General features: G+C 54.2%; 9 protein-coding genes across 9 annotated transcripts; 6 read left to right on the plus strand and 3 right to left on the minus strand.

Annotated features, from left to right (window-relative positions):
- Positions 1-525: 525 nt before the first annotated feature.
- Positions 526-2,091, plus strand: LTS14_004652 (uncharacterized protein; the record flags this gene model as incomplete). The annotated part of the gene is made up of 1 exon (XM_064837353.1): positions 526-2,091. The coding sequence occupies one exon, from the start codon at positions 526-528 to the stop codon at positions 2,089-2,091; it is 1,566 nt and encodes a 521-aa protein (XP_064695312.1).
- Positions 2,092-2,445: 354 nt separating this feature from the next.
- LTS14_004653 (uncharacterized protein) lies at positions 2,446-4,929 on the minus strand (the record flags this gene model as incomplete). Its single annotated transcript, XM_064837354.1, has 2 exons — positions 2,446-4,184; positions 4,503-4,929. 2 exons carry the CDS (start codon positions 4,927-4,929, stop codon positions 2,446-2,448), a joined length of 2,166 nt encoding a protein of 721 aa, XP_064695313.1.
- Positions 4,930-5,414: 485 nt separating this feature from the next.
- RAD30 (DNA-directed DNA polymerase eta rad30) lies at positions 5,415-7,661 on the minus strand (the record flags this gene model as incomplete). Its single annotated transcript, XM_064837355.1, has 2 exons — positions 5,415-6,308; positions 6,357-7,661. 2 exons carry the CDS (start codon positions 7,659-7,661, stop codon positions 5,415-5,417), a joined length of 2,199 nt encoding a protein of 732 aa, XP_064695314.1.
- Positions 7,662-7,891: 230 nt separating this feature from the next.
- LTS14_004655 (uncharacterized protein) lies at positions 7,892-8,543 on the plus strand (the record flags this gene model as incomplete). The annotated part of the gene is made up of 2 exons (XM_064837356.1): positions 7,892-8,036; positions 8,092-8,543. 2 exons carry the CDS (start codon positions 7,892-7,894, stop codon positions 8,541-8,543), a joined length of 597 nt encoding a protein of 198 aa, XP_064695315.1.
- A 1,334-nt stretch (positions 8,544-9,877) lies between these two features.
- LTS14_004656 (uncharacterized protein) lies at positions 9,878-10,444 on the plus strand (the record flags this gene model as incomplete). Its single annotated transcript, XM_064837357.1, has 2 exons — positions 9,878-10,001; positions 10,062-10,444. The coding sequence occupies 2 exons, from the start codon at positions 9,878-9,880 to the stop codon at positions 10,442-10,444; spliced, it is 507 nt and encodes a 168-aa protein (XP_064695316.1).
- Positions 10,445-11,031: 587 nt separating this feature from the next.
- On the plus strand, positions 11,032-12,152 carry TAL1 (sedoheptulose-7-phosphate:D-glyceraldehyde-3- phosphate transaldolase; the record flags this gene model as incomplete). The annotated part of the gene is made up of 3 exons (XM_064837358.1): positions 11,032-11,070; positions 11,159-11,476; positions 11,529-12,152. 3 exons carry the CDS (start codon positions 11,032-11,034, stop codon positions 12,150-12,152), a joined length of 981 nt encoding a protein of 326 aa, XP_064695317.1.
- Positions 12,153-12,573: 421 nt separating this feature from the next.
- On the plus strand, positions 12,574-13,336 carry SOD1 (Superoxide dismutase [Cu-Zn]; the record flags this gene model as incomplete). The annotated part of the gene is made up of 3 exons (XM_064837359.1): positions 12,574-12,586; positions 12,823-13,002; positions 13,071-13,336. The coding sequence occupies 3 exons, from the start codon at positions 12,574-12,576 to the stop codon at positions 13,334-13,336; spliced, it is 459 nt and encodes a 152-aa protein (XP_064695318.1).
- A 187-nt stretch (positions 13,337-13,523) lies between these two features.
- On the minus strand, positions 13,524-14,779 carry LTS14_004659 (uncharacterized protein; the record flags this gene model as incomplete). The annotated part of the gene is made up of 4 exons (XM_064837360.1): positions 13,524-13,870; positions 13,931-14,276; positions 14,425-14,645; positions 14,704-14,779. The coding sequence occupies 4 exons, from the start codon at positions 14,777-14,779 to the stop codon at positions 13,524-13,526; spliced, it is 990 nt and encodes a 329-aa protein (XP_064695319.1).
- Positions 14,780-17,026: 2,247 nt separating this feature from the next.
- LTS14_004660 (uncharacterized protein) lies at positions 17,027-18,601 on the plus strand (the record flags this gene model as incomplete). The annotated part of the gene is made up of 4 exons (XM_064837361.1): positions 17,027-17,084; positions 17,173-18,329; positions 18,385-18,488; positions 18,544-18,601. 4 exons carry the CDS (start codon positions 17,027-17,029, stop codon positions 18,599-18,601), a joined length of 1,377 nt encoding a protein of 458 aa, XP_064695320.1.
- Positions 18,602-19,452: the final 851 nt, after the last annotated feature.

A 19,452-nucleotide genomic window follows, 5' to 3' on the forward strand; every position in this document is an offset into this window, starting at 1 on the left:
GGCTGATGAAACTCTGCTTAAGATCGTGCGTGGGTAGACGAGCAGGGACCTTTCTAACACGCTACAGAAATTTTTGTGGTGTTAGAGCGGGACGACATGAACATATTCATGAAAGAAATGAACACCTTAGGTGCTCTGTGGACCGTCACTCATACTTCGTGCGGAGCTCGGGGTTTGGGATTCTTCATCATCGGATAGAGCATGACAGTCCTCTAGCACAACATTGTGCCACATCCTTCCGCTGTGTCTTCCATCATCACTATTATCGATCCCTGATGCATACCCGGCCGAGGTAGACTGTTGTTTGTATCGCTAGCTAGACAGCAGGTACAGTCGTCGCTCTCCTACCACATCTGGCAGCTCGAGCTGCTACTGCTCCACCCACGGGGCGTACGACAGATCTACTCTACTATCATTCTCTCTTTCCATCTCACGTGTATTCTCTACTTCAAACTCTGCATTGCAAGCCCATCTAACCACCCCTCACACCCGCCACTCCCCGCTCTCAACCCCGAACGCACAACAATGTCCCGCGACCACCCCACTCTCCCCCATCAGACCACCCCAGCCGGCCTCCCAACCAAAGAATCCAGCACCTCCTTCTGGCACACTGAGCCCTCGCCCCTCCTCCTCGGCCACCGCTCAACCCGAAACCTGCCAGAGAAAGCAGATATAGTAGTCATAGGCTCCGGCATCACAGGCGCAAGCATCGCCCACCACCTCCTCACCACCAACGACCCGAACAACAATGACCCAAGCAGTAATGGGAACAGGACTCGAGGCCCCAACGTCCTCATGCTAGAAGCGCGCGAAGCCTGCTGGGGCGCCACAGGTCGCAACGGCGGCCACTGCCAACCCCTCCTCATCGAAAACCCGCACGACCCAAGCATTGGACACTTCGAGCTCAAGAACTTCCGCACATTGCAGGATCTGATTAAGGAGAAGGAGATCGACTGCGAGTTCGTGGAGCAGCCGGGTGTAAGAGGGATTTATAGTCTACATCATCTTCGTGAAGCGGAGGAGTCGTTGAAAGTGATGGAGACGACGGCTCCAGAGTTGGGGGGGTTCATGAGGATTGTTACTGAGAAGGCTGAATTGAGGAGGTTGAGGATTCCGACGGCAGACGGGGCGGTGGTGACGGAGATAGCGGCGAGACTGTGGCCGTATAAATTCGTCGCTCGCATTCTAGAGGATCTCTTGACTTCGACCACCTTATCTGGGACTTTCAACCTGCAAACACTCACCCCTGCCCTCTCTCTCACACCTGCGCAAAACGGCCCGGCAAGAAGCTGGACCATCACCACCCCTCGCGGCGACATATCAGCCCAAAAGGTGATCCTAGCCACAAACGCCTACACCTCCCACCTCCTCCCCGACTCCTTCACCAACCTCATCCTCCCCTGTCGAGGCCAAATGAGCGCCCTCCAACCCCTGCCCAGCCTCACCGGATCCTCCCGACTGCAGACTTCCTTTGGTTTCCTCGGAGATGGCTTAGACGATTACCTCATCCAGCGTCCGAGTGAAAGGGGAGGACATCTGATGTTCGGCGGTGGAAGACAACACGGTCCTAGTATTAGCGAGACGGACGATGGGGTCGTCGATCCCCAGACGGCGAGGTATTTGCGGACGAGGCTCGTGGGTGCGTTTGGTTTGCCTGAAGGCAAGGCAGGAGGCGAGAAGCGGGAGGATGAGGGAGGTGAGGGTGAGGGTGAGGGTGAGGGTGAGGGAGAGAGAGAGAAAGTTCAGTTCACTGCCGCGAACGAATGGTCCGGCATCATGGGGTTCTCCCGCGATGAGCGGCCGTGGGTTGGTGCCGTGCCGGGTGAGGAAGGGGTTTTCGTCTCGGCGGGGTATACGGGGCATGGGATGCCGAATTCTTGGCTTTGTGGGAAGGCTGTTGCTATGATGGCTTTGGCTGGTAGGGAGGGGGAAGGGGGTGAGAGAGAGGGACGGGGACGGGGTGTGGAGGAAGAAGGGGAGGAGGACGGGGAGGTGATGCAGAAGGTGATGCGGGAGACTGGACTACCGCGATCATATATCTTGACTAAGGAGAGGATGGAGAGGGCGGAGATGAGAGGGGGGGGTGGGTAGCTTGCAGGTGTGGAAAGACGACAACGACGATGCGACCCCATCCGATCCCGGTGGCAAGGACGAAGGAATGATAGCAGGAGGGAACCAAGGAGATCCACAAAACTCATTGATAATACGTGAGAAAGACGATCAGTGGATATTAGGATATGGTACCACGATGAACGCCTCCGATGGGGTATATTGCATTGCACTCCGCCATCTCCTCGCATAAATGTCCAAGCATCTGCGGTATATAATCACTAGATATCCCACACAGCACATGATCATCTCATATCATCCAGTCGCCCTCCAGCAGCTCATCATCACTCAGTCTGTGCGACGGGGAGATCACACAGAGATCCCTCCCACCCCCCATCAGCCCATAAGACTCAAATCCCCACCACTAACCCACTCGGCCACATCCCCCCAGAAACCTCCATGGTGCTTAGCACCAGTAAGCTTGATGAGATTCTGCTGGCCCAGATCATTAACCGAGAACCAGATCGCACGATCCCGCACCAACCCTCCCCACAGCGCCAAGAACAGCACCAGCAACGCCATCCCCACTAATTTCATCCACAGCGGCACCACCCCAGACCACTCCTTCCACGTCTCCGGTAATCGGACCGTCCACCGCTGCACCACGCGCTCCTTCACCACCGTCTTGATCTGCACGGGTCCGGGGACAGGTCGATCGACAAATACTGTCCTAGTCTCCGGACTCCTCTCCCTCTCCCTCTCCCTCAGCGCAACATAATCCGTCTCCGCCGTCACGGGCCCCTCCTTCTTCTTCTCCTCCTCCCCCCTCTGCTTCTCCGCCGCCGCCGCCCGACCACGATAAGGCTCAAACCCATCCCGCATAGCAGGCGAAGCATCCCGCTCGTTCTCCCTCAACACCTTCAATTCCCGCGCATACCCCTGCGCCAAACGAAACTGCTTCTCGATCTCCTGCTGCCGCGTAGCAGCCAAACCCTGCGAATTCGACAACGCGACCTTCAGGGCTGCGGAAGCGGCGGCCTTGGCGCGAAGGGCGGCGAGTTGCTCGGGGGAAGGGATGGATTCATCCGTATCGGTTCCTTTGTCCCCGGGGCCCCAGTCTAGACAGTGGGCCATGGAGGTGCGGTCGCCGATTCCTGGGATGTGGGGGAGGCCCAGGGGCTGGCCAGTGGGGCGGTGGGTCCAGGAGGCCGGGGTCTGGGTTCCCGTGTCGATTTCGCCGAAGAGGGAATCGTTTACGTTTGAAATGGAGTCGCCGGCGGTCCAGTTGTGGGTTGTGGGTGGGGTGAGGTGGATGTAATCTAGATCTTTCAGAGTTGGGTCGTCGTCGGTGGTAGGTACCTGATCGCCGGGAGCCTGTTCGTCTTCATCGCCAGTCTCGTCTCCGCTCTCGCTACCATGCCCCTTCAATTCATCCCCCAGACTCGCGGTCGATACTTGGCGATGCCCACCTCTCGGCCGATCACTCCGCGCCTCATCAATCCCAAGACCATGCTGATGAAAGCTCGCCTGCGAATCATCCCTCCTCAGCCTCCTGCCCGCCTGCACCGTCTCGCGGAATTGCTGCAGATACCCCTCAAGATCCACCCCCTCAGCCAACTGCTTGAACTCCTCCTGAAAGACTTGCAGGACCCTATCCAATTGCTCCTGCGCTGCACCCTGCTGCTCAGCAACGTCATCGACCTGCCCAACAACGGCATCCTGCCTCTCCAGCTCCTCCTTCAAACCCTCCTTCAATGTAGTCTGGTGATCCCTGTCCTCCTCGGCCTTGGCAAGCTGCCTAGCAACCTCATCGCGATCACTCTCCGCATTAGTATAAAGTGTCTTCATGTCCTCGAACTTCTGCTTCCAGTCCCCAACCTCCTTCTCCTTGGCACTCTTCTCGCCCTCCTTGGCCTGGAGTGCCTTCTCCAAACGCTCGTTATCTCTGGTCGCATTGTCGGCGTCGGTGGTCTTGTTCTTGAGGTCTTTCTCTAGACTCGTCTTGGCGGACTCGGCAGCCTTTTGTTTGTCAAGAGCGTCATCGCGTTCGGTTTGCAGGGCGAGGGATTGGTCGTAGGCTTTTTCGCGCTCGGCGTCGGTCTGGTCCTTGAGCCGGTTGTATTTGGATACTTCGTCTGCCATGGTGGGTCAGGTGATGATGTTCTTGTTGTGCAATGGATGCAGGATATGATGATGATGATGGAGTATTCTCTCCTTCGCAATGATGGTATGAAGATATTCGCAAAGGATGGGAGAAGCAGAAAAAGGTGTGCATGGTGTATATATCCACTTTCGCAAACAATAACAAGCTCCTCGACAATACGACCAATAAAGATGAATAGCAGTGCGGTGATGAGGTGAAGTGAGGTTGAAGTGAAGTGAATAGAGATTTGAAAGCTCCCTCGCGTCGAAGCCAAACCTCACGCGCCAACGTCAATGCATCGTAGACTTACTCATACGCGCCTCATCCTCCAACGACCTCGACAACAGTAGTGATGGCGCGAAGACATCTTCATCCGGGGTCAGAGTCGAAGTGGCGGACGCAGACCGACCACCATTATTCCTTTGCAGTCTCCCCCGCGGACTCTTCGGCCCCGACTTCACTACTACTCCTTCATAGTAAATCTGCTCTTTCGCTGGAGGTGAGAGTAGAAGATCGGAGGCGGGTGTCAACGGTGTCGTTTGGCCGGTCAGCTCGGGAGATTGGTTCGCTTCGGACGGCACGGGGATGCCGCTTCCATCCGCGTTGTTTGGATTGGCGCTAGTGGATGTGAAGGCTGGGGCTGTGGGTGGTTGTGGTTGTGGTTGTGGTTGTGGCGTCTTGCGATTATTGTCGTTCTTCTTATGGTTGATGTTGTCGTTCTTATGCGGTGGTGCCATTGTGGTATAGCCATATCGTAATGGCTTCGGCGGACGAGAGAAGTGGAGTGTGGATGATAATGACGAGGAGATCGGAATGGAAGACGTTGCCATTGCTGCTGCTGCGTGATTTGCTTGCGGAATGCAGATAACAATGACCTCCTTCCGACGGCAATGCTGAACGCAGCAGAGTGTTGAGTTGAACCGGAGTGGCTCACTGCATTATATACCACACGCGCTCCAAGCACCAAAGGTAGCAGGTAGGCTTGGGAAAGGTCTCATTGCCACAAACGGCGAGCTTACAGAACAACGACGACCTTTGGGCAGGGAAAAGCGAGACACGCTGTAACGTGTGCCAGCCAAGTACAACGTTTCCTCACCCAATATGAGTGTACTTACTCCACGCAGGACGGAGACATCTTCGTGGGATACCATCTAGACCGTGACTTACATCCTCTCATGTCTACTTTCCTCCGAACAAAAAGTCTTGAGCTCTCGTCATCATACTACCCGAAAGCCAAACGCCGCTGGCCCCTCTCAGGACCCCTCTCCATAGCCGGCGGCCGACCCCTTCCTCTACCTCCACCCCTCCCTCGTCCACTCCCACTCCCACCTCCACTCCCACCTCCACTTCCGCCCGCACCGCCACCCGGTCTCGTCATATCCTTAGCTAGCTCCGGTGGTCTAGGCCTTGGAGGCGGCTGACTCGACCCTTCATTCTGTAGATCCTGCGCGAAATGGAAGTCCTCGTGTTCTGCTTTCTCCTCTTTTGGGATGGTGGTGGTGCAGCGGGGACAGAGGTAGAGATGATTTTGCGTCGACTGCTGTTGCAGAGGTGCTGGGAGATGTCGGTTGTTGTCTACCGAGTTGTTATGGTCGATAGCGTGGTTATGGATGTTTGGGCCTCGAAGGGCGTCCTCGCCGTCGTCATCGTCGTTGTAATCGTCGTCGGCGGTGGGATAGACTTGATCGAGGACTGATGCGGAGGAGGTTGGGCCATCGCGATCAATATCCACTAGCTCCTGCTCTTCGTTCTGCTCGTGGTCGCGATCGGCGTAGGGCTCATCCTGCTCATCAGCCTGCTCCCGACCTACTGCCTGCTCTCCCTCCTCGCCATCATCCTCAACGTCAACCCCAACCTCACTCCCCCTACTCTCCTCCCTCCCCCTCGCACCAAAGAACCTCGTGATCCCCACCCCCTCATCCCCGACCCTTCTCCTCTTCACAGACCGCATCTCCTCACCACCCCTCTCAACCCTCGGCTGTTCCCGCAGAGCCTTCGCCTCCTCCCCGTGCACCAAAAACCCCCCAATCCCCCTATTATTACTAACCCCATCCTCAAAACCCCCCACACTCAAACTCAAATTCGCACAAGGCCACGCCCTGCCCTCCCCCACAACCTGCGCCAACAAGTTCTTCGCCAACTCAAACAGCACATCCTCACTCACCACCCTCCCCTGCGGAATCGGCGCCTGTCTAGACCTCGTCCCGCCACCTTGTCGATGCATCAGATTAATCGTCCGCGGTCTCCTCTTAAACTCCAATACTCCTTCCTCCACTAATCGGGAAAAGATATCCGCCACGAAAATACGCAGCCATTTCCCCGCTACCTCGAAGGAATTAATGCTGGGCCGGAAGGATTTGGCCGAGAGCATGGATTTGATCTGCGTGCGCGGGTTGACTTCGCTGGTGTCGTCGCCGCGGAGGGTGGAATGTAAACTCGTGCCGCTTTCGTCTCCGAGTGCTTTTTTTAGTTGGTCGAGAGTTATAGGTAAGAGTTCGGAGACGGATTCCGTGTGGAAGGCGCTCACGACCTCGTCCCCGAATTTGCCTCCCAGACCGCGGATTTTGGTGAATTTCATCCCGGACAGGAAATGCTGCGTGGCTCGGTTTCGGATCACGGTCTGTCCGTTCGGTTTGTGGTGGGCGGAGCCGAGTTTGGCGAGCATTTTGTTCTTGCTCAGGCCGGCGGAGCAGGTGTAATGTAAGTCGTCGAAGATCTTCTTCCGCACATCTCGCACGATCTCCGAGGCGAAGAGGAGGCAGATGTCATCCCAGTCCGGATCGTCCTCTTCGCTTTGACTCGCGTCGAGGTCGACTAGTGCGTCGGCCGCCCAGTCGAGGGCTGTGGTGGGGGGACGAGGGAGCGGTTCGGTGGGGTCGTCGTAGGGTGCTGGGCCGTGGATTTCGGGGTAGCGTTGGAGGAGGATAGAGTGGACTTGGGCGGAGAGGTCGAGGAAGACTTCGTCGATACTTGCTTTTTCTACCCTTTGCGTGTCGGGTGGGAGAGCGGCTTTGATCGTGGCGAGGATGCGGCGACTCTGGATCCGGTAGGGGTCGAGACTGACTTTCCTCGTGGCGATCTCCCTCGCTGCATCGGTGCCTTCGAGTTCATACGTCCATTTCGTGTCCCCTTCCTTCCACGTCGCGACATGCTGACAGATGATTCCGGGACACTTCTCCTTCGCTTCTGTTATCGTGACATGTCTGCTCAATCCGAATGCGCGGGCAGGGTAGTTGATGGCAATGAGGCCTTGCCATTGCTGGACTGCGAGGGGTTTCCCGGGTTCGATGCCCAAGCGCACGGTCTCGCATTGGGCGTAGAAGGCGTCGAGGTCGATGTGGGCGATTACGCGGAGGGGGCAGCTAGGGGAGGATTGCGAGAGGGTGGAGAGGTGCTTGTAAGTGAACCGGGATTTGCGGCGGGTGCGGCGTGGGGTGAGGGGGGAGGAGTGGAAGGTGGGGGAGGACATTATATTCCATCCATTGATTGTCGTTATCGTCGTGTCATGGCTCGTGATATATGCTGAGTCACGGAAAGAAGACTCATGATTCTATTTCTTCCTTCACATGCTCGAGCGAGGCGCGTGGTGGCACGCGTAGAGAGCTTGCAGCAATGACGCAATGCAGCTCATCAATAAGCATATTTATAGCTAATCACTCGTGCCCTACTCTATTATTCCTTATGCCTCATTTTACCGCCATGAAGGACATCGAGGCTACAAGTACCAGTGGCAAGACGAACGAGGAGCGTAATGCGGAGAAGCGAATTGTCATCAAGAACCGCAGACATCGCTACCTCGAGCTCCACCCGGAGTACTTCCACGGCTCCAATCTCGAGCTGGCAGGTAATCTATCATCGTCTCCTTACCCTTGCTCACTCCTAGCCAACACATGTTCCAGACCCACTGCTGTATGAAAGGCTAGTCCGCCGCTTCCAAAGCTCAGCCGAGCGAGAGAAAGAAGGTAAGCAGCGAGGGTATACGGGCAATCTCGAAGCAGATCTCGTGCGCAGCGAAGCCAAGCTAGCTGCACTTCGGAATCCGGATACGCAGAGGAGTGTTGTGTACCAGAGAGTGGAGGATGGTAGTATCACCAGTACCGAGGCAGATCGGGATGAGAGCGCTCAAAGCAGGGAGGAGGGTAGACGCAGATGGGAAGATATTATGGGGCAGCGGTTCTTGAAGAGCGAGGATGAGGAGTTCGAGTACGCTGACGTGGATGAGAATGAGGAGTATGATGATCGCGGGGAGATAGACAGGAAGGCATTGCAACGATACTTGGACACTGAGGAGGAAGCATTCGTGGGCGAAGGCGGCAAGCCAGAAGGTGAAACGGGTATCCAGGACTTCTGATAAACCAGCCAGCCAGTCACTAACCATCCACCGATCAGCCATCAGAGGACGACGGGGAAATGATGTTCCATTGATCATGGCATTCGTACTCTCTTCTACCACAGCCATGCGACCACTTCGCCACAGAAGCACAGGTGCAGCATCTAGTCCGTACCCGAACACCCAACAAGCTGTGGTGAAGAAGTGGGCGGGAGAGGTATTTACGCCCTAACTTACAATAGCTACCGGACGAACCCACTAACACAGATCATCTCCCAATGTCGCGGGCTCACGATATATTCGGATCACCGCGTTCTTACTCCGAGACAGAGAAGCGGAGGAATAGCTTAACAACAGGCTTGGCTGGTGCAGTGATGCCAATCCTCGCAGCAGTCGTGGTACGAGCATATGAGGTCCAAGTAGCGTAAGATAGCGAACAGCCAACAAGCCGCCTGGGTAGCCAAAGAGTCGGCCGGGGTAGACAGCGTCATGGGCCAGGCAGAACTGAAGTCTGGCACGGAGTGTAGTCCATAATTGACCTCAGAAGCATTCATGTCTGAGCCCGGCCCCCGGCTGACTCGGGTCGTACTTCGAAGACCTGGTGTAGCCGATCGACAGACGTGCTTTTTTGCGCTAGAGCCATCGTGCGCCGTCTATTCTGATGCCTCGTACATGTATGTCGTCGGAAAGCGACGAGGTGCAGCAGTACGGGAGCCAGGTCAAAGATTCGTAGATGGCCGCTTTGTTCGTGCTCTGTCAGTCCTTGTTGTGTAAAGTTCTGTAGGACGTTTGTTTTCAACTTTGGGGTATAGATGATTTGTATTGGGTAAGATATCCTCTATAGGTAGTCGAAGCCGGATGAACGAGCAAGAGCCCAATTGTAAGCCTGAAAGAGACCACGGTGTTGTTCAACACTCAGAGATATATTCGTAGTCCCTTCTTGGCGTAATAATAATGCTATCCCCGACCACCGTTGAGCCAGAAGTCGCAACTTCGCCGTCTGCAAACAACAGAGGGGACTTGAGAATGAGAGACACACGAGCATCTCCCTGTCTGCAGCCTGCTCGTTGTCCTGGCGCACAACCATAGGTCGTATGGCCGGCAACCACAACCATGTCACTGGAAGCATCGTACTCGATTCTCATTGATACAGAGCTCTTTTTCACGTCCAGAAAGAGCAATCTGGCGGCAACGATGGGCAAGTCCTAGACAGTTCCTGCAGAGCTGTCGAGAACAAGTACAAGGCAACATGGGAGGGATCAGATATCGAAGAACTGCTCTCTCGAGCCTGCTGAGCACCCATCGCTCCACAATCTCCGTTCCATGGCCCGGTTCGTAGAGAGCTGGCGGACACCATGATCGAGCTACAGAAGCGTCCAGATATTGAGAAGCATGGTCGAGTGTGCGCGGTGCAGGATAGAACTGTATGGCAAGATTCGCGCATGTTCCGGTGCCAGCTACGTGAAGGGTGGAACGGAGGTGCGTTTTTTTCTCAGACTCGGATCCGCCGGGACAGACTTACTGATGGGATCTTTGTAGCTGCTTCGGACAACGATGGCAAGGGGGTCCGACAAGCCTGGAACAACATCAACGCTTTTGCCGCACAGCTAGTCGCCACCTCGCATTCTCAGTCTCAGGATAAGCCGGATTTGTCGCTCTACTGTATCTGGACTGTACGAACAGCGTTGGAGGATTCTGACGACCAGCCAGAACACGCAGCATTATCAGCGGGGAGTCTTTGCTCCATCAATGCTGCACCAGCTATCTGGAATCTCTGCGGACAAGAAGCGACCTTTGACGGCAAACTCGCCAAACCACGCTCGCAATATGGCTCTGATAAATGGCGCGGCTTCACACGAGACCGATGGCGAAGCTGGAACAAGAAACTGAGGGGTTTCCAAGGACAAATCTCTAATGTTTAGACAGCAAGATTGGTTGAGCAAGCTAGGAGTGCGATGAGTGATGTGGTCGAGCGGTGGATGGCGTGAGGTTTAATGCTGACGGCTCAATTGGTATGGCTGCTGGCATTCGCGATTGCGTTGTCACGCGCTGTCCCACGAGGCGGCGGCGGTCTTCGGAGAAGGACCAAAGAGCGAGGCAGGCATTTAGCCGCAACCTTGTCTCATTGGGAGTCGCCGAGCACAGCAATCGCAAGCGCTCGAAAAAAAGTTCTTGGACACGTTGGCGTGCTTGTAAGTCTATAATAGACTACCTCCGGGGGTATGAGTGTTTTCAAAGCAATGATATGAATGTCTTTCGGCCATACATTGAGCAGCAAGAGCCCGAGGAGAGCTTCGCATGCAAAACAGCTGAGTAACAGCTCGGTCACGGTCGCGTCAAAGCTCTGCTCTGCATTTCCGACGTAATTGTTATTCAGGGTCCATTATTCGCCCGCCGACTTTTCGTAGCCCCTCCATGTGCTCAACAGTTTGCCTTTTATACAAACAAGTAACTCGCGACTCTTACACTCTTTACACATACTCACAGATTATCATATACTACCATCACAATGTCCAACTCTCTTGATCAATTGAAGGCCACCGGCACCGTAAGTCACACTATCAAGCAAGATATGAGCTGCAAAAGCATGGTGGGGCATATGAGATACTTGATACTAACATACATGTCTCTCACAGGTCGTTGTCGCTGACAGCGGTGACTTTGCCACCATCGAGAAGTACAAGCCACAAGACGCCACCACCAACCCATCTCTCATCCTCGCCGCATCGAAAAAGTCAGAGTACGCCAAGCTCATCGACCAAGCGGTGCAATATGGCAAGAAACACGGCGGCAGCAAAGTCGAAGATCAGGTCGAGGCCACAATCGATGCCCTACTCGTAGAATTCGGCAGCGAGATCTTGAAGATCGTGCCTGGCAAGGTGTCGACGGAGGTGGATGCTGCATACTCCTTTGACAAGGATGAGAGCATCAAGAAGGCGTTGCACATTATCGATGTGAGTAGTAACACGACTGAATATCGACGGTCCTGCACTGACATCCTTCCAGCTCTACAAGGAGAAGGGCATCGGAAAGGAGCGCATCCTGATCAAGCTCGCCTCGACATGGGAGGGTATCCAAGCCGCCCACGAGCTGTCAAGCAAGCACGGCATCAACTGCAACCTCACCCTCATGTTCTCCCTCGTCCAAGCCATCGCCGCCGCCGAAGCCGGCGCCTTCCTCATCTCCCCCTTCGTCGGCCGCATCTTGGACTGGTACAAGGCCAACACCAAGACCGAGTACACCAAGGACAACGACCCGGGCGTCAAGTCCGTCCAGCAGATCTTCAACTACTACAAGAAATTCGGCTACAAGACCATCGTCATGGGAGCTTCTTTCCGCAACATTGGTGAGATCACCGAGTTGGCCGGCTGCGATTACCTCACCATTGCGCCCAATCTTCTGGAGCAGCTGTATAACAGCCAGGATTCTGTTCCTCAGAAGTTGAAGTCGGAGGGTGCTTCGGAGTTGGAGTTGGAGAAGAAGAGCTACTTGAAGAACGAGGCGTTGTTCCGCTTCGACTTCAACGAGGATACCATGGCTGTGCACAAGTTGTCTGAGGGTATCAGCAAGTTCGCTGCTGATGCTATCACACTCAAGGGGATCCTCAAGGAGAAGCTTCAGGCTGCTTAGAGGGTGTTTGTCTGATGATGGCGCTTGTGGGTACACAAAATCAAATTGTCTAATCGTACAAGGACGTTCATATAGCCATAGCATGAAAGAAACTTTCTACCACCATCGTGCGTTCACGCCATAGAACTATCGTAACATGCTTCTTGCGCTAGCCATTCCCTCTATGCTCGATAGGTTCTGCCTCTTTTAGCAGATGAAGTGCTACCGCGTAAGCATCGGATATAATGGAGCGAAAAACGTGCGGTTGGAAGTCAGCGTTGACGTATGGCAAGTGGGGCATGGAGGGGTTGGTTATTGCTTGACTGTTGTTGCTGTTCGTGTCCTCACGATCTCACCATCAACTTCGTGATACCGATTCGATTCGATTCGATACAAAAACAGTACAATAGCCAATTCCGAATACAAATACCTCACCGCCAAAATGGTCAAAGCAGGTACGTTGCAAGCTTGATGGAGGAGGCAGCACAAGCTCGTGGAGGTGGAGTCGAGCCGTCAAGCAAGAATGAGCATGTTTCTCGACCAGGAAACAGTGTTTGGAAGAGGACATCAAGGTCACACACTCACGTGGCAATTACATCCTCTAGTGGACACCATGATGGCCTCTACGGCTCCTCCACTTCGGCAGAGGGGAGTAGTGCCCGTTTGGAGATATGCTAATCATACCACACAGTTGCCGTTGTCCGTGGTGACTCCAACGTCAAGGGCACTGTCACCTTCGAGCAGCAGTCCGAGGGCGCCGAGACCACCATCTCCTGGGACATCACTGGCAACGATGCCGATGCTGAGCGTGGCATGCACGTCCATGCCTTTGGCGACAATACCAATGGCTGCACGTCTGCTGGTCCTCATTGTATGTCATCGCGAACAAACACTCAAGTACCGCAAGGAAGATGGAGCTGACAAGAATCTCGTTGCCAGTCAACCCTCACAGCAAGGAACACGGCGCACCATCCGACAGTGAGCGCCACGTTGGCGACCTCGGCAACATCAAGACTGATGGCTCCGGCAACGCCAAGGGCTCTGTGTCTGACAAGCTGATCAAGCTCATTGGCCCCGAGAGTGTTCTCGGTCGCACCATTGTTGTGCACGGCGGCACTGATGATCTGGGCCAGGGCGGACACGCAGAGAGCAAGAAGACGGGCAATGCTGGGCCTCGTCCTGCTTGTGGTGTCATTGGCATGTGAGTACAATTCTGAGTCCAGTCGAGTCGAGTAGTGGAGGGGTGCTTGTGCTAATGTGTTATGTTTAGTGCTGCTTAACGGATTACCAAGCATAAGCTCTGCGCATGGCCAACCAGATGAGATGATCGAAGGATCGAGACCTGTATAGCAGATAGCTTGCAAAAAGACTGCAAAGGCCATGAGAGGAAATCTACGGCTTCCTCCCCACATCGCCGTTCTCCCGCTTCCTTTTCCCGCCACCCTTCACAACGCCCCATCCATCCTCGCCTAACCATCCGAACACTTCCGCGATAGTATTAGCAGAATTGCTCGCAGTGTTGCCCTCGCCACTGGGACCTGGATCATTCCTCCAGTCCACATGCCTCGTCTTGCCCTTGGAGACCTCCATGATGTAGCCACCAACCACTTCGTCGTCCTCGCAACAGCGCAGCATAGCTTCGGCAACCTCTTCAGGCTCGACCCACTTGTCACGAGCCTCGTCGATCATGGTCATCTTCTCGGGATGCTCGGTCCAGAGCGGTGTTTTAATCACGCCGGCTACCGTTTCATTAGCTTACAAGTTTTACCTTGGGTGGGGAATCAGGTGAATCTGCTTACGAGCAACACCGTTGACCCTTATACCAAGAGTATCAAGCTGTGCCATCGATCGGACAAAGCCACTAATCGCATGCTTACTCGCAATGTACAATGGTGCCGAAAAGCTGGGTGCTTGGCCGGCAATGCTGCTTATATGTACGACACGCTTCGGATTCGTGGTCGAGACTTTGCCGACTTTGCTCGAAGGGTCCGGGTTCAGCCATTTGGCGATGGCTAATTGGGTGACACGGATTGGGTGGGTGATGTTGATGTCGAGTAAGGCGTAGTGGCCTACTCCATCGGGTGGGTTGGCCGAGTCTTTCGACTTGGCAGTGCCGGGTGGATGCCAGAAGTTCGTCCAGTGTGGCTGCGTTTTGTGTCAGCTCGAGAGAGTGGATCATGATATCTGCGTATCCATTGTACCTCGAATATGCCTGCTCCCGGACAAACCTATGTGCAAATCTTCGTCAGTCGGAATATCAAAACCTCACCACTATCCCAACTCGAGAGCTCACAATATCTGCTCCTCCAAACTCTGTGTCCGCCGTTGCGAACATGTTGTCGAGGTCTCCCCATTGCACAACATCCGTCTTGACGAATACACATCTCGGCTTGCCCTCCTCTTTCGATTGATGCTCGTCGACGACTTTCTGGGCTTCGGGGCGGAGGCTTAGGTCGGCGATGACTACATTGCAGTTGCGGGAGAGCAGTAATTTTGCGAAACAATAGTTGATTCCTATTTTATGTCAACGACCAACTGCCGTGGTTCCTTGAAGACAAATTTATGAGCTGACCAGATCCAGCGCCTGTTACGATGGCGGTCTTGCCATTGACGGAAAAGGGAACGGATTCTGTTGGCGGAGCTGCCATGGTGATGGAGTCAAGATAGTGAAATAACCTATATCTACCTTTGTGTGCCTACGCGAGGTTCTTATACAATCGCAACGCCAGAACTAGCTTTCCAAGGTGTTTCGCGAGCATGTACGGTGGTTCAGAGGGGCTGTTCGCTGGCGGAGAAGCGACAGCCGATGAGTGTCGAGGAGAAGGAAAGCCGGAGAAGTGGAGGCACGCGCCACTTTCCTACTGTGGATTCGAGAAGTGGTTGCTTCATCAGGAAATAATGTGAGATGAGATGAAGTTGGTAGAAAGACTTTGCTATGCTGTATATCATATATGCTGCTAAAGACAGTACTCAATCGCAGGGTATACTGCTACTCCTGCTTCTCAACCAGAAAAAGTCATGAACTATCATAGTTGTAACTCCTCGCATAACAACTTAGTATTTGTCCCGAGGACCCAGGTAATCTTTCAACGTATCATATAGGGAGAAGATTGTATCGCCGAACGAACGACTCCGCGTGTCTCGCCGCTTCAATGGCTTGTCGTAGTCATAGTCGCTATGGCGCCGGTGATGTTCGTGTTCATGTTCGTGCTCACGTTCCCGATCATGCCGCCTGTGTCGTCTGTCGCGCTCACGGTCCTCGGAAGCTGTGCGATGCGAGTGGTGGCTCTTGTGAGATCGATGCGAGTCATGTGATCGTCGAGAGTGCTGAGAGCTCCTGCTCTCTCGACGCTCTCTCCCATGAGTCGGGCGATGAGGAAAAGGGTCCGTAGCGGAGGTTGGGAATGGTGGTCTTGTTGCTGCAGCGGAGGGGTGAAGAGTATTTTCCTGCGGTATGTAATGGCCATGTGGCGGTGGCGGAAAGTAGCTGCTCGATGGATTGGATACCATAGGTGGTGGAATAGGAGCTGAGGGCATGCCGTAGGGGTATGGATTGGGTTGACCCAGAAGTGGCGAAGGGGCCTGTCCAGGGCTGACACGGTAATCATCCGGGATATATCGCCCGGAAGACGTGGAAGTCGCCCTGGGTCGTTGCGTCGAAGGCGGTGGCGGGTATGTGGCCATGTTGACGGGTTCGTGTTGGATTTGAGATGAGCTCTAGCACCTCCTGTAGCCAGGTACTAGTCCTTTATGCTCGTTGTGCCGCGAGGCTGGAGTCGCACAGCTATCGTGGGTGTGACTCCAGTCCGGTCTGGCTGCACTGGGGCGAAGCGTACTGCCTATATGGGTTTCGAGATCTGCAGGCACGCGAGCAGGTATGCGCCTATTCTTCGATAGGGAGTTCAGGTAAATCGCGACTGTCGTTGACTGTCTAGAGTATCTGATGGGGTCAATATATGTGCCTACAGGCAGCAGACGTGGCTGGCAGATGGTTCGCAGGCTGTGTGTACCACTCAATCTCCCATAGATCGTTCATGCAGATGGCGGCCTCGGAGCAAGGCTTAGGATTTTGATGGATGCAGGAAGTCTTTGGTAATAGCTGTTGATTGGGCCGGTGGCAAGGCTGAAGCCAAGTGACGTACTCATGTACAAATCATTGCACCATCGAAGAGGCGGAGCACTTCGGCTCGCTTGGCGGCCTCGTGAGCGCAGAGGATGCATGTCTACGAAACGGGAGCTGTCGAACAGACGACAATACATATATCATGTAGGCTCCATTCCCTTGGTCGCACGCCCACCGTCAATGGCGTAGCGTCCCTTGTATCGAGTAGTGCCTAGGAAGGAAAGGATATCGAAGGCACCATTTCGACGATGATTTGCAGAGCACCATCTCGCAAACGCCAAAAAGCACTGTCACGAAAAGAATTGATCTCAGCTGTGGTCGTGTCTGCAAATCGCTCGACAAAGTACATGCTGAACATGAAGTGTGATCGTCGCCAGAAAGGCCAACTCTGTTTGCCAAGTCCTCGCAGAAGGCCTACAACGTGATCGACCGTGGTTCGCCACTCCTTGTCCTGCACCATCAGTCATCAGCCACCCCTGCCGGCTGGGCCGACATCACCGTCTCTTGGTACAACTGAGTTGGTAAGACGTCAGGTGCGAGAAGGAGCCGGCTGCGGCAAGTCAAAGTCTACGCTGCCAACACTGCCCCGCCGTGGCTGACGAGCACCGCACTGCCCTCTCTTCTCCGAGACCCACACCATATCAAAGCCAGTGAACGACTATCTTGTCTGTGGCGTGTCTGTTGCCTGATAGCTTTCATACCAACCTGCAGCGTGGCTTGACTCGATACTCTGTGACCAACCCTCATCACATTATCAGTCTAGACCTGCGACATGTCCTATTACAATCAAGGTCCTCCGCAAGGCCCACCAGGCGGCTATCAACAGTCTAGTATGTTCCGGTTGGCTCGGCCTATATCCCAGTTTGCCAGCTTCAGGTACCACATGGACAATAGTCAAGAGATGCTGACAGACAACAGATCAACCTTATCCTCAGCAAGGAGGTGGCTATCCGCCTCAACAACCTTATGGACAGGCCCCTCCTATGAACCAAGGAGGATATCCTCCACAGCCATATGGACAACCACCCATGAACCAGGGCTATCCCCCGCAACATGGACAATCGCCATACCCACCTCAAGGTGCTCCTCCCGGTGGCCCACCGCCAGGACAGTATGGTGCGCCACCGCCTGGACAATATGGTTCTGGGCCACCGCCGGGACAATATGGCTCTGCGCCGCCAAACCCAGCTTATGGTGGTTCCGGATATGGCCCACCCCAGGGACAGTACGGTGGCGGACCTCCTGCCCCCCCAAGTGCTCCGTCTCCTGGCTATATTCCCGGACAGCAGTCACATATGGACATGACGCGAGCAGCTGACGAACTTCGAGCGGCAATGAAAGGCTTTGGAACAGATGAGAAGGTGTTGGCACGGGTCATAGGATCGTTGGGTCCTCTCGAAATCAATGGCGTCAAATCAGCTTTCGCTGCGAAACATCGTCGCGATCTCGTCAAGGATGTTCATTCGGAGACGTCAGGTCACTTCCGTGACGGCTTAGAAGCTTGTCTTCGTGGACCATTGGACCAAGATTGCCACGAGCTGTACGAGTCTATCAAGGGCATGGGTACTAAAGAGAGTGCTATGAACGATGTCCTCCTAGGAAGGAGCAATGCCGACTTGAATGCCATCAAGCAGCACTATCAACACAAGTATCGGCGTACAGTCGAAGCTGATGTCAAGGGTGACCTCTCCGCCAAGACTGAACGAATGTTCGATATGGTCATGGCGGCGCGCAGGAATGAAGAGTCTGCACCAATCATTCCGCAGCAGATCGATGCCGATATTCAGGACATCTATCGTGCCACCGAAGGCAGAGCTGGAACAGATCAGATCGTCGTCTGTCAGATCCTGACATCCCGAAGTACTGGTCAGCTTCGTGCCATAGCCACACAGTATCGCCAAAAGTATCATCGAGGACTGGACGAAGTCATCAAAAATGAAATGTCCGGACATATGGAACAAACTTTGTGCTACCTTGTCACTGCTGCTGAGGATCCCGCGAAACATGACGCGGACCTGCTCGAAGACGCTATGCGTGGCATGGGCACGAACGACTCGGCACTGATCCGTCGTATCGTAAGTATTACGAAAGAATCGTGCTGCTTTCATGGGGGACTAATCATACACTCAGGTAATGATTCACTGGAACCCAGATCGTCTCCAACAATGCAAAGCTGCCTACCGCCACTTCTACAAGAAGGATCTTGCTGACAGGATTCGTTCTGAGACCAGAGGGTGAGTGCATGAAGTACAATCGAGTCGTGACGGATAGCTGACATGAGACTTACAGCGATTACGAGAAGCTGATGCTGGCATGTATCGGCACACCACCAGCTTTTGGGCGTTGAGACTAACGGAAGATAGATGCTTGAGTAGGGATAGCGGCGTTAGCTGGGTATGGACCTCAAGAGGAAAAGGCCCGCAAGGGTTGGGCTGGGAGGGATGACTTAGTAGCGGCAGCTGTGAGTGATTTCAGATGATGACGGAATATCATCCATTCCTACGACGCAGGACCATCTATCATAACACTTCATATCAATCCGTGGTCGCACTTGACCGAATAGATGCACCGTACGGCTCACTGCACCTGCGTCCTATCGTCCAAAGCCAACAAAAGTCCACAGCTGCGTTTGACAGTGCATTCACATCACACCAGCACCGGGGTCATGTCGGCGAGATTACTGGAGACGAGTAAACAGATAAGAGGACATGCACATCATCGCAAAAAACAAGGGCTATTGGTGTAAGTAGCCGGTCTCACACCACACAGATGTCGCAGAGACAGTGTCTAACAACAACCTTCAGGTAGTGGTAACATGTCTGATTCCAGCGGACCATCCACATGGCTTCTGCCATGAAAAGGCCCGGGATTCCAGAAGATCATCCGTTCAACTCGGGTATGGCTCATCTCACTTTTTTGCATTATTGGATGACTTGTGATTGATTGTTGACCTTGTGGTCTGATGGGGGTGCACCTTCCCGTAGGATGACAGAAGCCAGGAAAGAGACAACCACGCCAGGTCTTTTTCAGGGACATGTGTCATAAACCAGAATCGTGTTCGCAGTTTTAGCAACCGCCCACACGAGAGACCTGGGAGAGGCGGTACCAGGGACAACGGTGAATAGACTTGCTCGAACAGGATATGGCCTCGTACAACATTGTCTGATTACGTCCCAAGGTCATGATACCGTGAGTCGC

The sequence above is a fragment of the Recurvomyces mirabilis genome (assembly GCF_035927965.1).
Source record: "Recurvomyces mirabilis strain CCFEE 5264 chromosome Unknown scaffold_10, whole genome shotgun sequence".
Classification (NCBI taxonomy): domain Eukaryota; kingdom Fungi; phylum Ascomycota; class Dothideomycetes; order Mycosphaerellales; family Teratosphaeriaceae; genus Recurvomyces; species Recurvomyces mirabilis.